The sequence below is a fragment of the Nicotiana sylvestris genome, chromosome 1, assembly GCF_000393655.2.
Source record: "Nicotiana sylvestris chromosome 1, ASM39365v2, whole genome shotgun sequence".
NCBI classification, from domain to species: Eukaryota; Viridiplantae; Streptophyta; class Magnoliopsida; order Solanales; family Solanaceae; genus Nicotiana; species Nicotiana sylvestris.
Genome location: NC_091057.1, coordinates 6522305 through 6538928, shown reverse-complemented (window position 1 = coordinate 6538928; position 16624 = coordinate 6522305). Strand labels below are relative to the sequence as shown.

The 16624-nt window shown below is 40.1% G+C and overlaps 1 protein-coding gene across 1 annotated transcript; it reads left to right on the top strand.

Moving 5' to 3' along the window:
• Positions 1-15738: 15738 nt before the first annotated feature.
• Positions 15739-16158, top strand: LOC138889681 (uncharacterized). Its single transcript, XM_070173017.1, has one exon. It carries the CDS (start codon positions 15739-15741, stop codon positions 16156-16158), a length of 420 nt encoding a protein of 139 aa, XP_070029118.1.
• Positions 16159-16624: the final 466 nt, after the last annotated feature.

The window sequence follows — 16624 nt, the reverse complement described above, 5'->3', positions numbered from 1 at the left end:
TGTATCTTAAAACTAAAAAAGAAAGAAAATTTATGTAAAGAAATAAAATGACAGTGAAAATATTATTACAACATTTAGATATGTTCAAACAATTATGAAAATATTTTTCTATGATTAATATCTGAATCGAGTGCAGTTAGTTTGAGTTTGAATGCATAACATAAATTTTTAAAAATGCGGTCCATTTTATAAAATAGAATTATTTGAATTTGAGATGAGATTATTTTTTTGTTTTTAAAAATATTATGTAAAGAACTAAAATGACAGTAAAAATATTACTACAATATTTAGAAATAATGTGTTCAAATAATTAGGAAAATTTTTTCTATGATTAAATAAAATTTTAAAAATACAAAATAAATTTCTAATATTGGTAATCTTACTAATGAAAATTAAAAATTAAATTGTATCTTATAGCTAAAAAAGGAAGAAAATTTAACTTAATCTAATACAAAATTAATTATAAGAGAACTCAATACATTTGGAACATGATAATCAAATAGCTTATGTATTAATATTTTAGACTAATTAAGAGTTACAATTTAAAACAAAATATGATATTATTTTGGCTATAGGTAAAATATTAATATAAAAACTAATTAACATTTGTAATAGGAAGAGAATGTACATAAAAAAATAAAGGTAGTGTGAGGATACTTATATTTTAAATTAATTTAAAAATAGATAAAATAAAATAATTAAATTATATTTAAAAATATTACTGATAAATTTAAATAATTAAAATATTATGAGTAAGAGGATAAAAGCATAAAAAATACCAAATTTCAAGAATAAAATATTTATTTTTATTAAATACTATTAAAAGGATAAAAAGTAAGACATTAATTTAATTATAATCTAATAAACAAATTATATTATAGTATAATAATATTAAATATTAAATAATACAATAACTATAAGAAAAGAACAAAAAAAAGAATTTATGTAAAAGCGATGTGATGAATAATATATATTTGACGTCTAGATAAAAATAAAGTGATAATAAGAATTTTGTTAAGATAATATGATCTAATGTACTCGAACAAGATAGATCACAATATGACATGTTTAGTATTCTTTAATATCGACAGCGGAACGAAATACAAGTACCAAAATCAAGGGGTTAGGTTGATATAAATATATATTAAAAAGATTGGTTGTTCACTACGAGATTTGAACAATAATTTCATATCATGTTTCATAATTAAATTCTCATGTTATATAATTTGTATCTGAGAGGTTTATATTTTAAGGTTATTTGTACATGATTCAAACAATCTACATCGCAATTTGAAATAATTTATCCGTGCATCGCGCAGGTAGTGATACTAGTTATATTAAAAGGAGAGTAGTATGCATTGTGGTTAAGCCAAGTGTCAAGCTAAAATGAAGCCACTTGGCAATTTTAGGACAACATTGATAATTAAAAATTATAAATGAAAACATAATTAATGGAAGCAGTTTAATGAATCTTATACATAATCTAAGTAGATCTTAGACAAATCTAATCTGTATATCTATATTTATATTTGTATCTATATATTGATCAACTCATAGATTTTCTTCTATATTAGCTAGAAATATGAAGGTAAAAAATTAATTAAAAAAACTATAAGAAAAAAATAAAATATAGAGATACGTAAATTGAGATAACTTATGACTATTTATATTTTGGAGTAAGTTAAAATATAAATAAAATTAAAATTTACTTAAGATATTAAAGATTTATTGAGTTTAAAAATTTAATAAATTCAAGCAGCAAAATAAGATCTTATTAAAGTATACAAATTATTTATAAGGTAAGAAAAGAACTAAAGAATCAGTAAAAAAATATTTTAATAACAATAATAATAAAGTAATATTAATATTGATAAATCGGGCAAACAAATATCTTATATGTAAATATTACTACAATATTTAAATATAATGTATTCAAACAATTTAAAAAATATTTTTGTATGATTAATATTTGAATTGAGTGCAGTTAGTTTAAGTTTGAAAGCATAACATAAATTTCTGAAAATGCGGTCTAATTTAGAAAATAGAATGATAAAAAAATATTTTAATTTGAGATGAGAAAGTTATTTAATTTTTATCTATATTATATTAGAATGAGTGCGATAGAACGTAGTAAGACTATATATCAGATTAAAAAATAGCAAAATTACGTTAAATTACTAAAAATTTACTATTCGAAATGAAAAGGAAAAACTATTTGAATGTGAGATTAGAGTTCTTAAAACTATGATGAGAATGCTCAAACTATGGATAATACCACAAAATTAAAGTCTTATTTATGAAAAATAAAATACAAAATAAAAAATAAATTTATATATGGGCAATTTTACTAATAAAAATTAAACATTAAATTTGTATCTTAAAACTAAAAGAGAAAGAAAATTTACATAAGTAAATAATATGACAGTGAAAATATTGCTACAACATTCAGATATAATGTGTTCAAAATAATTATAAAATATGTTTTTATGATTAAAATAAAATTTTAATATAGGTAATTTTACTAATAAAATTTTTAAAATAAATTTGCATCTTAAAGCTAAAAAGAAAGAAAATTTAACTGCAGCTAATACAAAAATAATTACAAGAGAACTCAATACATTTGGAACATAATCAAATAAATTAATTCAAAGTTACAATTTAAAATAAAATATGATATTATTTTGGTTATAGGTGAAATAGTAATATATAAACTAATTAAAATATTGTAGTAGAGAAGAGGGTGTATAAAAAAATAGAGGTAGTGTGAGGATACTTATACTTTAAATTAAATAAAAATAAATAAATTAAATAATTAAATTATATTTTAAAATATTACTTATAAATTTAAATGATTAAATTTTTTTGAATAAGAGGTTATATGTGACGACCCAAAGGGTCATCACCTGCTTTTAATTGAATTTTGTGTCTCCGAGGCCTAGAAAACCTCATTTATCATCACCTCAATTTGCGTGCGCAGTCCGGGCGCGTACCCGGAAAGATTAAACATGAAAATCTATGAAAAATGCTAAGTTTTGATTATAAAATGAGTAAATTTGACTTCGATCAACATTTTGGGTAAGCGGACCCGGAGTCGTGATCCGATGATCCTGGAGGGTCTGTAGGAAAATATGGGACTTGGGCGTATGCCCGGAACCGAATTCCGAGATCCCACGCCCGAGAAATGAATTTTTAAAGAAAATTATTTTCTAAAATTGTTTGAGGAAATTTGAAATGAAATTTGATTAGAAAGCGATGGTATCGGACCCGTATTTTGGTTCCGGCGCCCGGTACAGGGCTTATATATGGTTTAAGTCATTCCTGTAAAATTTGGTTAAAAATGGACGTCGTTTGACGTGATTCGGACTTGAATTTCTAAATTTGAAACTTGATAAAGTTTGAGAAAAGTTCTTGATTTTTGAGGTTCGATTCATTGTTTTTGAGGTTATTTTGGTGATCGCATGGATAAGTTCGTATGATGTTGTTGAGTTAGTATGTGTGCTTGGTTAGGAACCCCGAGGGCTCGGGTGTGTTTCGGATGTGTTTCGGGAAGTTTTGAGTTTAAGAAAAGTTGCAGATTTTCTGCAGTCAGTTCCCAGGGATTTTACCCTTCGCGTTCGCGTGGTCCCCTTCGCGAACGCGTAAGGCAAAGATCCCAGGTGCCAAAAGTCTTCTTCACGAACTGGAAGGTTGTGACGTGAACGCGAAGCTAAGGGGGGAGACCCTTCGCGAACGCGTAAGGTTGAGGGGAGGGGTCACCAAATTGTTAATCGCGAACGCGGCCTTTTGAACGCGAACGCGAGGCTCAAGCAGTTCCTACTTCGCGAACGCGAGCCGCTGTCCGCGAATGCGAAGGCTATTGCAGCCTGACCCATCGCGAACGCGAAGGGTCTGTCGCGAACGCGATGCATATTTTCGCCCAGTTATTTTAAAGACCCAAAAACAGAACACTTACGGGATTTCATAAAAATTTCACAAACTCTTTCTTCTCCAAAGTTCTTAGGCGATTTTTGAAGCATTCTTTCACCACAATCTCTTGGGGTAAGTAATTTTCTAGTTTTCTTCTATTTTCATCAACATCTATTAGATTTCTAGGCCTAAAACATGTGATTAAGGGTAGAAAATTAGGAATTTGGGTAGAGTTAGGGCTTTTTGATTATTCATGATTTAGACCTCATTTTGGGGTCGGATTTGAAAACAAATTATATATTCGGGCTCGTGGGTGAATGGTTGATTTTGGTCCGAACCTCGTGTTTTGACCAAGCGGGCCCGGGGTCGATTTTTGAGATTTCGGAAAAAATGATTGGAAAGTTATAATTGAACATTGGAATTGAATTGTTTAGCCTTTATTGATGTTATTAAGTCAATTATGTATAGATTCGATTGGGTTGGAGCCAAATTTGAAAGGAAAAGCGGTGTTTGAGGCTTGAGTTGGCCGTAGAAGTTCGAGGTAAGTGTTTGGTCGAACCTTAGATTGAGGGATTAGGAGTTGAGTCCTATTTGCTATGTGGTAATTGTTGAGTACGACGTATAGGCATGGTGACGAGTATCTATACGTTGGAGTCTAGCATGACCGTGAGTCTTTAAATTGTGAATATCTTGATTTCGTTGTATCTTTCATGCCTTGGTGATGATTTCTATTTGTTGTGAAAAGCTTGTGGAAGGAAATTGTGACCTTTGAACATCGAGGAGCATTGGCTCAAGCTATATTACAAAATTGTGAAAGTATATGAGATGATTGAACCCTTTGGAGCATTGGCTCAAGTGGTAAAGTGAGTTATGAAATAAAAGTGAAAGAAAGAGAAAGAGTTATTAAATTGTTCCCTTGCCGGGATATTGTTGCTTTGTTGATTATCTCCCTTGCCGGGATGTTGAGATTATTGATGTTGTTCTTTTGCCGGTATTTAATTGTTTAATTGTGTTCCCTTGCCGGGATTTCTATCAATATTTGTTTACTCCTTTGCCTTTTGTTTGTGATTGTTGTTTGAGTGAGAAAGAGTGTAAAGCACGAAGGGTGATGCCGTGCATTGTTTGATACTGTGAGGAAAGAGTGTAAAGCACGAAGGGTGATGCCGTGCCGTACAATGTACCATTCCGTACCGATTTTTATTGATTATATGGTGAGGAAAGAGAGTAATAGCACGAAGGGTGATGCCGTGCACATCTTTATTATATGATTGATTTGGTGAGGACGAGAGTAAAAGCACGAAGGCTGATGTCGTGCATGCTTTTATTATAAAATTGCCTTGGTGAGGACGAGAGTAAAAACACGAAGGGTGATGTCGTGCATATTGTTGATTTCTGATTCTTGTTGACATTCTAGTTATTTTGTTTCTTTCCTTAGTTGATGCTTTCTATTCGGAACTGTTATCTCCCCCACAACATGTTTCCCCCTCCCACATTGACTGGTTATTTTCTGTATTTCTTTTCCGCTATATATATATATATATATATATATTTGAATTGCACAGGTTTATTTGGTAGTCTGGTCCTAGCCTCGTCACTACTTCACCGAGGTTAGGCTAGACATTTACCAGCACATGGGGTCGGTTGTGCTGATACTACACTCTGCACTGTGTGCAGATCCAGGAGCAGCATTCAGACAGTAGTTGGAGGGCTTCCTTCAGTCCACTCGGAGACCCAAGGTAGACCTGCAGGCATCCGCAAGCCATGATGTCTCCCTCTATCTCTATTTTCGGTTTCATTTCCTTTTGTTAAGAAACATCGTATTATATATCTTCAGACCTTGTATGTAGTAACTCTTAGACAGTCTGTGACACTGTGACACCAGGTTTTGGGGTATTTGAGGTTTTAAAAGTTGTAATAGACGTAGCCTTAAGATATATAATTGTTGACTTCCGTTTATTTAAAATTTCGCTTTTATCATATTATCGACTTGCATTTGTTAAAAAGAAACAAAAATGAAAGTGTAGCAAGTAGATAAGGTTTGGCTTGCCTAGCTCCCATTAGTAGGCACCATCACGACTCCCGAGGGTGGGGAATATGGGTCGTGACAAGTTGATATCGGAACTCTAGGTTAGATAGGTCTCACAGTTCACAGAAACGCTTAGTAGAGTTTGAGGGATCGGTACAGAGACATCTGTATTTATCCCTCAGAGGCTGCAGAGTTAGAAAAAGGCTCACATTTGTTCTTTCCTGTCGTGCGGTTCTGTTTCTCAATACTAATTGAATTTCTACTCTGTTCTCTCACAGATGGCGAGAACACGCAGTTCCTCATCGACCGTGCAGCAGCCCGAGCCCCCAGCAGCAGCTCTTATGAGAGGCAGAGGGCGAGGCCGAGGCCGTGATAGAGGGAGAGGCCGAGGCAATGCTAGAGGCCGAGGTAGGGGAAGAGCTCAGCCTCGAGCAGTAGCACTAGTGGCGGAGCCTCAAGTTAATTTTGATGATGAGGTTCCGGCCCCAGCGGCTCCGGTGGGCCTAGCTCAGGTCCTAGAGTGGTTTATTGCTACCCCAGTTCTTCAGGACGCTCCGGTCCGATTAGTGGGCTTCATGGAGAGTGTCACCCGAGCAGGCTTGCTTCCTATAGCACCAGTCGTCTCTCAGGCTGGAGGAGGGGCCCAGACTCCTGCTACCCACACTCCGGAGCAGGTAGCTCCTTAGATTCAGACTCCAGCGGTTCAGCCAGTTGGGGAAGTACAGCCGGGTGTTGTGGCTCAGACCGGTGATGGAGCAGCTATGTCTGCCGATGCTTTGGGGAGGCTGGACAGGTTTACCAAGCTCTTCACTTCTACTTTCAGCGATGCATCTACTGAGGATCCCCAGGATTATCTAGACAACAACCACGAGGTTCTCAGGAACATGGGTATTGTTGAGACCAATGGAGTTGATTTTGCTACATTTCGCCTGTCTGGATCCGCCAAGACTTGGTGGAGGGATTATTGCTTAGCTAGCCAGCCGGTTCGCCATCTTTGACTTGGGAGCAATTTACAGTGTTGTTTCTAGAGAAGTTTCTCCCCGTTACTGTCACGACCCAATCCCCGATCCGGTCGTGATGGTGCCTCTCATAAAGACAAGGCCAACCAACTAAACCCAATACATCTTATTTAAAGCAGTTAAACAGTTCATAAGCAGTTTAAATGTGATTAAATGATAATAATTAGCGGAAGTACAACCCGACATAGCCCAAACCGGGGTGTCACAAGTCACGAGCATCTATTAGAGTATAAATACAACTACAAGGCCTAAAACATATAAAATAGGGCTGATAAACAAAAGGAAGAGATGCGGTGCTGCGAACACTGGCAGTCACCTCACTAAACTCCGATAACTTAGCCTCCGACCAGCTCAAAACCCACTACCAAGTGAACAAATACCTGCATCTGCACACGAGGTGCAGGGAGTAAAGTGAGTACTCCAACTCAGTGAGTAATAAAGGTAATAATAACTGAGCAGTAAGAAATCACAAAAAATGCATCAACATGCTGTATAGAGTAGTCTAAAACCCTTTGAATAAAAGCAGTGAAACTATGAAATCCTTGGAAAAACATCTTAGCTCAGTTTAAACCTCTTTTAAAAATGACTTTTTCAACTGTTACGCAAATGAATGCAAACAAATAGTGCAGATAAGCACGAAAATCCGCCCCTCGGGCACAACACTCAATTAACAGATAAATGTTAGGCGATCAAATAGATATCACATGAAGTAGCACAAACAACAGATAATTGTAGACAGATGAAGTAAAGTAAGCACGTAGAACAGTACCAACACCGCTGCGGCATGCAGCCCGATCCATATATCTTGTCGACGACGCTCACTGGGGGTGTGTAGACTCCGGGAGGGGCCCCTTACGGCCCAAGCACAATATCAAGCCATCTCGTGGCATCAAATCTAGGCCCTCGGCCTCATATCAATATCAGTATAACACTGCTATGGCGCGCATCCCGATCCAATAGTATCCTCACATCTGGCCATCGGCCATACTCAGTCCAGAAATCACATAAGCCCCTCAGGCGTTAGTAAAAATAGTAGTTCTCAGACTCAAAACATCATTTAATATATCATTTAGTTTCAAAACCGAGTAAAAGTGGCTGAGTTGTACAACAGTGGAAAAAAATACGATTAAGTTCAAGTAGCAGGTCAAAACAGTGAGGAAATAGTGATAAAAATTCCCGGAGGGTTCGAATAGTTGGATCGAAGCCCAAATATGGCAATCAGTCCAAATAATGATGATAACAAATAAGTTTCAATCAAATACGCAGTAAAAGAGTCAATCGGGACGGACCAAGTCGCAATCCCCTACAGTAAACGACTCCACGCTCATCATCAAGCGCGTCTCACCTCAATATAGCACTACGGTGTGCGAATCCGGGGTTTCAAACCCTCAGGATATCATTTACAATCATTACTCACCTTGAACCGACAAAATCTCTAGCTCGCGACGCCTTTGCCCCTCAAATCGGCCTCCACGCGCGTCGAATCTATCCAAAATCAGAACGAATGCATCACAACACGCTAAGGGAACAAAGCCCAAGCGAAAACAATCAATAACAGGCACAAATCCCAAAATTACCAAAAACCCGAGCCCCATGCCCACTTCTCGAAACTCATAAATTTTTACATCAACAGGTTCCTTATCCTTCCACGAGTTTATACATATCAACAACATCAAAATCGGAGTTCAAATGACCCCTCAAATCCTCCATTAAAGGCCTCTTAAGCTCAAGCCCTAATCCTCCATTTTTAGCCCTTTAAACCCATTAGTTACATCCCTAAATTCATGAAATTCTACTATATGAATGTGTTTAAGTCCAAAATCCTTTCCTCAACGAAGTCTCTTTGATTCCTCTCTTCAAAATCGCCTAAAGCTCCCAATTCCGAGTGCAAAAATGGTTAAACCCTTCAAAAATCGCGAAAGAAGACATATATACATTCTGCCCAGACATGACCGCATCTGCGGTCCAAAATCCGCTTTTGCGGTACCGCATATGCGGTCAACACATCCGCTTCTACGGAGTTCATTAAACTGGCATAAGCCGCATCTGCGAACCACTTTCGCATCTGCTCTTCTGCAGATGCGATCCCTTTAACCGCTTCTGCGGTCCAGCTCGCCTGACCCATTTTCGCTTCTGCAATGATACACCCGCATCTGCAGTCCACAAACCGCAAATGCGGAAATACCAGAAGCAGCAAATCTAAAGTTGCAACACAAATTCCAATTTCCCCGCCAACCATCCGAAATCACCCCGAGGCCCCCGGGGCCTTAACCAAAAGTACGAACATGACCCAATACCTTATTCAAACTTGGTCCAATCATCAAAACACTTCAAACAACATCAAATCCATCAATTCACATCGAATTCAAGCCTAAGTTTTCTAAAAACTTCTGAAATACGCTTTCGATCAGAAACCCAACCAAACCACGTCCGAATGACCTGAAATTTTGCACACACATCACAAATGACATAACACAGAAACTCTCGGAATCCCATTCCGACCCTCGGATCAAAATCTCACCTATCAACCAGAAATTGCCAAAATACTAACTTCGCCAATTCAAGCCTATTTCTACTCCGGACCTCCAAAACCAATTCCGATCACACTCCTAAGTCATAAATCACCCAACAAAGCTAACCAAATCATAAAAATTCCGATCCGAGATCATATACAAATAAGTCAGCTCTTGGTCAAACCTTTCAAATTCAAAGCTTTCAATTGGGACTGTTCTTTCGAATTCATACCGATTTCTGTGAAAACCAAAATCAACGATTTACATCAGTCATAATACATCATACAGGGAAAGTCATGCCGAGAACTGGCGATCAAAGTGCAAAAGCTCGAAATGATCGGTCGGATCGTTACATCCTTCCCCACTTAAATATACATTCGTCCTCGAACGTACCTAGAGTTGTTCTAAAAGCCAACCTGTAGCTGAATAATTTTACCATGCATATACCCGGGGGTGATCCCACATCACCCTATCTCATATAGGTCCGATGACACATTGCAACTGAAATAGCACAATCCAATCTGGCCCATAAGCCATAGAACCACATTTCCACTTCCGAAACCATCAATATGATCAAAATCTCATACCTATACTCTGAATAGACCCGAACCAGCTGTAATAACCCATGCCTGCAACCTCGGGAGCAATCCCATAATATACCACATAACTCAAACACTCATAGCGATAACTTCTATTCACCGCAGCTGCCCACAACAACCGAATACTGGTAGAAAACCTCTTATCAACTAAAGTCTCATTACAACACTTTCATATACTACCAACGATAAATGAAATACGCACGGAACCATAACCATTTTTGAGATCGACTATTCATGTAGCCACTTCTCCTTTGGCAAATACCATAGCAAATTTCCGAGCCGAACCTCAACATTATCCTCCCAACATGCTGAAATCGCATCCGTTCGTATTCATTAATGATCCCAACGATCTCCTCTAATCCAACACATCACTTTGGTGACATGACACATCAATAGAGGCCTAAGCCACAACTGGCATAATACACGCACCAGTAAGCAACGGTCCTAACATACTCAATCATGAAAATGACTCAATGAAGGAGCTGTACCTCAAGCTCACCCATACCACCACAACACAAAACTGAGGACCCATTTTGTGACGACCCAAAGGGGTCATCACCGTAGTTCTTCCTTGTTCTGCGCTTCTGAGGCCTTGAAAACCTTGCTTTTAGTTGCCTCAATTTGCGTGCACAGTTCGGGCGCATAGCCGGAAAGTTTTTATGTTAGAAAATGTGAATTTTGTGAACAATTTGATGAATTTTGATATTAATACGCATAATATTGACTACGGTCAATATTTTGGGTAAACGGACACGGACCTGTGATTCGAAGGTCCCGAAGGGTCCGTAGAAAAATATGGGACTTGGGCGTGTGCCCGGAAGTAAATTCCGAGGTCCCAAGCCCGAGAAATGAATTTTTGTGTGAAATTGTTTTCTGAAATAAATTAAGGAAAATGAAGAAGAAAATTGATCAGAAAAACTGTGGTATCGGGCTCGTTATTTTGGTTCCGACGTCCGGTACGAGTCTTAAATATGTTTTAAGTACTATCTGTAAAGTTTGGCTAAAAACGGACGTCATATGACGTGTTTCGGACTTAAAATGGGGAATTTGAGTTTTATGAAAGTTGAAAGAAAATCATGTGTGTTGAGGTTTGATTCTATGTATATGATGTTATTTTGGCGATTTGACCGCACAAATGAGACCGTAAGATATTTTTAAGATCATATGTATGTTTGGTTTGGAGCCCCGAGGGCTCGGGTGAGTTTTGAGTGGGGCCAGGGAGGTCTTAGACTTAAAAAATGCAGGTTCAGGAATTGCAGGCCCAGCGCGGCCACGACCGTTTTCGCGTGGTCTGCGCTGGCAGCCATGCGGCCGAGGTGCTTTTCTGTTCGATCCGCGTGGTGGGGGTTTAGAGGGTTGGTAGCCAGGTCGACCAGAGCGGCCGCGCACCAAATTAGTGCGATCCGCGCTGGGTGGGTTCAGAGAGCCCACTTCTTCCCTCCCTCGGTGCGGCCGTGGTACATTTTCGCGCGGTCCCCGCTGGCGGTCACGCGGCCACGATGCATTTCTGTGCGGTCCGCGCCAGCCCCCAGCAAAAATATATATATTCGGGATTTTCAGTCATTTTTCCACTTTTCAAAAACCCAAAACCTAAGAGGCGATTTTCCAAACAATTTTTCTTCTCCAAAACGATTGGTAAGTGATTTCTAACTTAATTTCTTTATTCCTTGACATCTTTTAACATGATTTCAAATTCAAATCAAAGATTTTCATGGGGGAAATTGGGTGTTTTGGGTAGAACCTAGGTTTTCTACAAATTGAGAAGTTGGACCTCAATTTGAGGTCCGATTTCAAAACAAATCATATATTTGGATTCGTGGGAGAATGGGTAACCGGGTTTTGGTCCGAACCTCGAGTTTCGACAACGTGGGTCCGTGGGTATTTTTGACCATTTTGGGAAAAACCTTGTAAAATTTATTTTCATGCATGGGGAGTGATTCATTTAGTAATTATTAATGTGATTAAGTAACTTATGACTAGATTTGAGCGGATTGGTGGTGAAATCAAGAGGTAAAGCTATACTAGAAGCGTGAGTTGAGTTTGGAGCATTTGAGGTAAGTGTTTGTTCTAACTTTGGCTTGAGGGAATAGGATTAGGATGTTATTTGCTACTTGATAATGTGGAGTACGGTGTATAGGCATGGTGACAGTTATCTATGCACCGGAGTCTAGCATGACCGTGAGTTTTAATTGTTTTTAATTTGAATAATGTGACACAATCTCCTTGGTTATTTGATGAGTTTCATATAATGTGAACGGTTGAGGTAAAATTGTGATTGGTGTACTTTTGGAGCGTTAGCTCGAACATGAATATGTTAGTTGAGGAAGAAGGGAATTAAAAAAAGAGAATGTGTTGTGATTACTCCCTTGCCGGGATGTGTAGACCGATATGTATACTCTCCCTTGTCGGGATATTTTGGGCTGTTAGTTGTACCCTTGTCGGGTTAGAGTGACATGTTGTTGATTTCCCCTAATGGGACTCTCCTTACAAAATCAGATGTTTCGAATGATATTATGGGATCGTGTGGCACACCGTCCGCCTATATATGATATTATGGGATCGTGTGGCATGCCGTCCACTTATATATGATACTATGGGATCGTGTGGCACGCCGTCCACTTATATATTATATTATGGGATCGTGTGGCACGCCGTCCACTTTTATACGATATTATGGGATCGTGTGGCATGTCGTCCACTTATATATGATATTATGGGATCGTGTGGCACGCCGTCCACCTATATATGACATTATGGGATCGTGTGGCACGCCGTCCACTTATATATGATATTATGGGATCGTGTGGCACACCGTCCTCTTTTATATGATATTATGCGATCGTGTGGCACGCCATCCACGTATGATTTTACGAAATGGGAACGAGTGGTACGCCTACCACGTGGTAAAAGAAAATTGCGATCGTATGGCACGCCGTCCACTTATATATGATATTATGAGATCGTGTGGCACGCCATCCACTATATATATATATATATACATATATATCATGGGAACTGGAGTTTCTTCTGTTTATTTTCTATATTTCATTTTTATTTGTTACTCCCCGATAGCATGTCCCCTCTTGGCTTTATTTGGTATTATCTTGTTATTGTTTTCTTGCACTTGTATTATATCTGTACAGGTTAATTGTGGTAGGTCCTATCTAGCCTCGTCTCTACTTCGTCGGGGTTAGGCTAGGCACTTACCAGCACATGGGGTCGGTTGTGCTGATGCTACACTCTGTGCATTTTTGTGCACAGATCAGGGAGCAGCTTACGGGCCATAGCAGTAGGATTTCTAGGAGCTATCTTCAGTCCAGGGACTCTTGAGGTATCCTAGTTGGCATTCGCAGGTCGAAGTCCCTTTCCATGTTTTTCGTTTGTTCATCTTGTATCAGGCAAACATGATGTATTTCCTTTCAGACATTGTTTGTAGTATTCTGTAGTAGTCCGTGAGCTAGTGACACCAGACCTTGGGTAGTGATGTGTATTAACCCCCGCACTTTTGGTTTTCAGTTGATTTAGATTTAAAGTCTTCCGCTTAAATTTTGTCTCGTTTATTATATTGGTTGAAAGAAAACAGGAAAGGTGTTTTAAATATTTGGCTTGCCTAGCTCCGATAGTAGGCGCCATCACGACACCCGATGGTGGGAAATCCGGGTCGTGACAAGTTGGTATCAAAGCACTAGGTTACTTAGGTCTCACAACCCACGGACAACTAGGTAGAGTCTGAGGGATCGGTACGGAGACGTCTGTATTTATCCCGCAGAGGCTACTGAGTTAGGAAAACTTCACCTTGTTCATTCTTGTCGTGCGATTCTATTTCTCAAGTACTAATTTTCTTTCCACTCTGTTCTTTCGCAGATGGCGAGGACACGTGCTTCCTCTTCTATCGCGCAGTAGCCCGAGCCCCCAGTAGCAGCTCCTATCAGGGGTAGGAGGCGAAGGCGAGGCCGTGCCAGAGGCTGAGGCAGGGGCAGAGCTCAGCCCCGAGCGGTAATCCCATAGGTGGAGCCTCATGTTGACTACGACGAAGGGGTTCCAGCTCCAACAGCTCCGGTGGGCCCAACTCAGGTCCCAGAGGGTTTCATAGCCACTCCAGTGCTTCAGGACGCTTTGGTCCGACTGGTAGGCTTTATGGAGGGCATTTCTAGAGCGGGTTTGCTTCCCGTAGCTCAAGCCACATCTCAGGCTGGGGCAGGAGTTCAGACTCCAGAACTCGTACTCCAGATCTGGTAGCTCCTCAGGCTCAGGTTCCAGCAGTTCAGCCAGTCGTGGCAGTTCAGCCAGCTGTGGCAGCACAGCCAGGTATTGCGGCTCAGTCCAGCGATGGTGCGGCTATGTCCGCGGATGCTTTGTGGAGGCTTGATCGTTTCACCAAGCTCTTCACAATCACATATAGTAGCACCCCCTCAGAGGATGTTCAGGATTTCATATTTAGCTGTCATGAGGTTCTACGGACTATGGGCATTGTAGATACAAATGGGGTCGACTTCGCCACTTTCCGCCTGGCAGGATCTGCCAAGACTTGGTGGAAGGATTTCTGCTTAGCCAAGCCAGCAAGGTCGCCATCATTGACCTGGGATCAGTTTTCAGAGTTATTTCTGGGGAAGTTTCTTCCAGTTACTCAGCAAGATGCTCTTCGCAGGCAGTTTGAGCGTCTCCAGTAGGGTCCTATGACAGTCACCTAGTATGAGACCCGGTTCATTGATCTTGCTTGTCATGCCATTGTGATACTCCCCACCGATAGAGAGAGGGTGCAGAGGTTTATTGATGGGTTGGCCCAGCAGATCCGTGTTCATATGGCCATGAGTGCCGGTAGTGATATTTCATTTTAGGAGGCAGCAGATGGTGCCCGCCGGATAGAGATGGCACTTGCTCAGGGAGGTGGTCATGGGTCTGATAAGAGGCCTCGTCATTCTAGTAGATTCAGTGGTACCTCGTCTGGAGGTAGGGATTCTTATGGTAGAGGCTATCCTTCGAGGCCCTTTCAGTCAGCTCTCTAGGCTTCTCAGGGTATACTAGGTGGTCGTGGTTCTCAGCTGCAGTATTCTGACCAGCAACTCTTCAGTTCACCATCAGCACCTATCAGTGCACCACCACTTCGTTATTCTCAGTAGCCGAGGGCTTGTTATACTTGCAGCGATGTGAGTCACATTGCCAGATATTGCCCTCGAGCTTCCAACAGCTCGCAGCAGCAGGGTCCTTGCCTGATGATCTAGGCACCAGTTGCCCCACAGCCTGCCCAGCAAGCTAGAGGCGGGGGTAGAGTACATAGAGGTGGAGGTAGAGGTCTTAGAGGTGGAGATCAGACCCCTAGAAGTAGGGGTCAGCCAACAGCAGATCGTCTTAGGGATATGATTCAAGGCGGTGGGGCCCAACCCCGTTGTTATACCTTGCCAGCTAGGCTAGAGGTTGAGTCATCAGATGCTGTGATTACAGGTACTATTCTGGTCTGTGATAGGGATGCTTCTGTGCTATTTGATCCCGGATCTACGTATTCATATGTGTCGTCCTATTTTTCACCCTATTTGGTTATGCCTAGTGAGGCCTTGAGTATTCCTGTATATGTGTCTACGCCAGTGGGGGATTCTATAGTGGTGGACCGGGTTCATCGTTCATGTGTTGTGGTATTCAGGGGTCTTGAGACCCGTGTTGACTTGTTACTCTTGAATATGGTGGATTTCGACGTCATATTAGGGATGGATTGGTTGTCCCCGTATCATGCGATCTTGGATTGTCATGCCAAGACCATGACCTTAGCCTTACCGGATTTGCCCCGTTTAGAATGGAGAGGGACTCCTAGTCATTCTTCTCGTAGCGTTATTTCTTATGTGAAGGCTCGACGCATGGTCGAGAAGGGGTGTCTAGCTAATCTGGCTTATGTTAGCGACTCAAGTGCTGAGGTCCCGTCTATTGATTCTGTTCCTATTGTTTGGGAGTTTCCCTATGTCTTCCCTTCAGACCTGCCGGGCATGCCGCCCGACAAGGATATTGATTTTTGTATTAATCTGGCTCCGGGCACTCAGCCCATTTCCATTCCGCCGTATCGTATGGCGCCACCAGAATTGAAAGAGTTAAAGGGTCAGCTTTAGGATTTGCTTGAGAAGGGTTTCATTAGACCCAGTGTTTCACTTTAGAGCGCACAGGTGCTATTTGTGAAGAAAAAGGATGGTTCGATGAGGATGTGCATTGATTACCGACAATTGAACAAGGTGACAATTAAGAACAAGTACCCACTGCCGATGATCGATGATTTATTCGACCAGCTTCAGGGTGCGAGGGTGTTTTCAAAGATAGATTTAGGGTCTAGCTACCACCAGCTGAGGATTAGGGCGTCTGATGTCCCTAAGACAGCATTTCGCACTCGGTATGGACACTATGAGTTTTTGGTCATGTCATTTGGATTGACTAATGCCCCAGCAACGTTCATGGAGTTGATGAACCGAGTGTTTAGACCTTATTTGGGACTTTTTCGTGATAGTCTTCATTGACGATAATCTTATATACTCCCGCAATTAGGAGGAGCATGAGCAGCACCTTAGAGCGGTTCTTCAGACC

Coding starts and splice junctions, on each gene's coding strand:
- LOC138889681 (XM_070173017.1), top strand. CDS start 15,739: ATGGTGGATTTCGACGTCATATTAGGGATGGATTGGTTGTCCCCGTAT.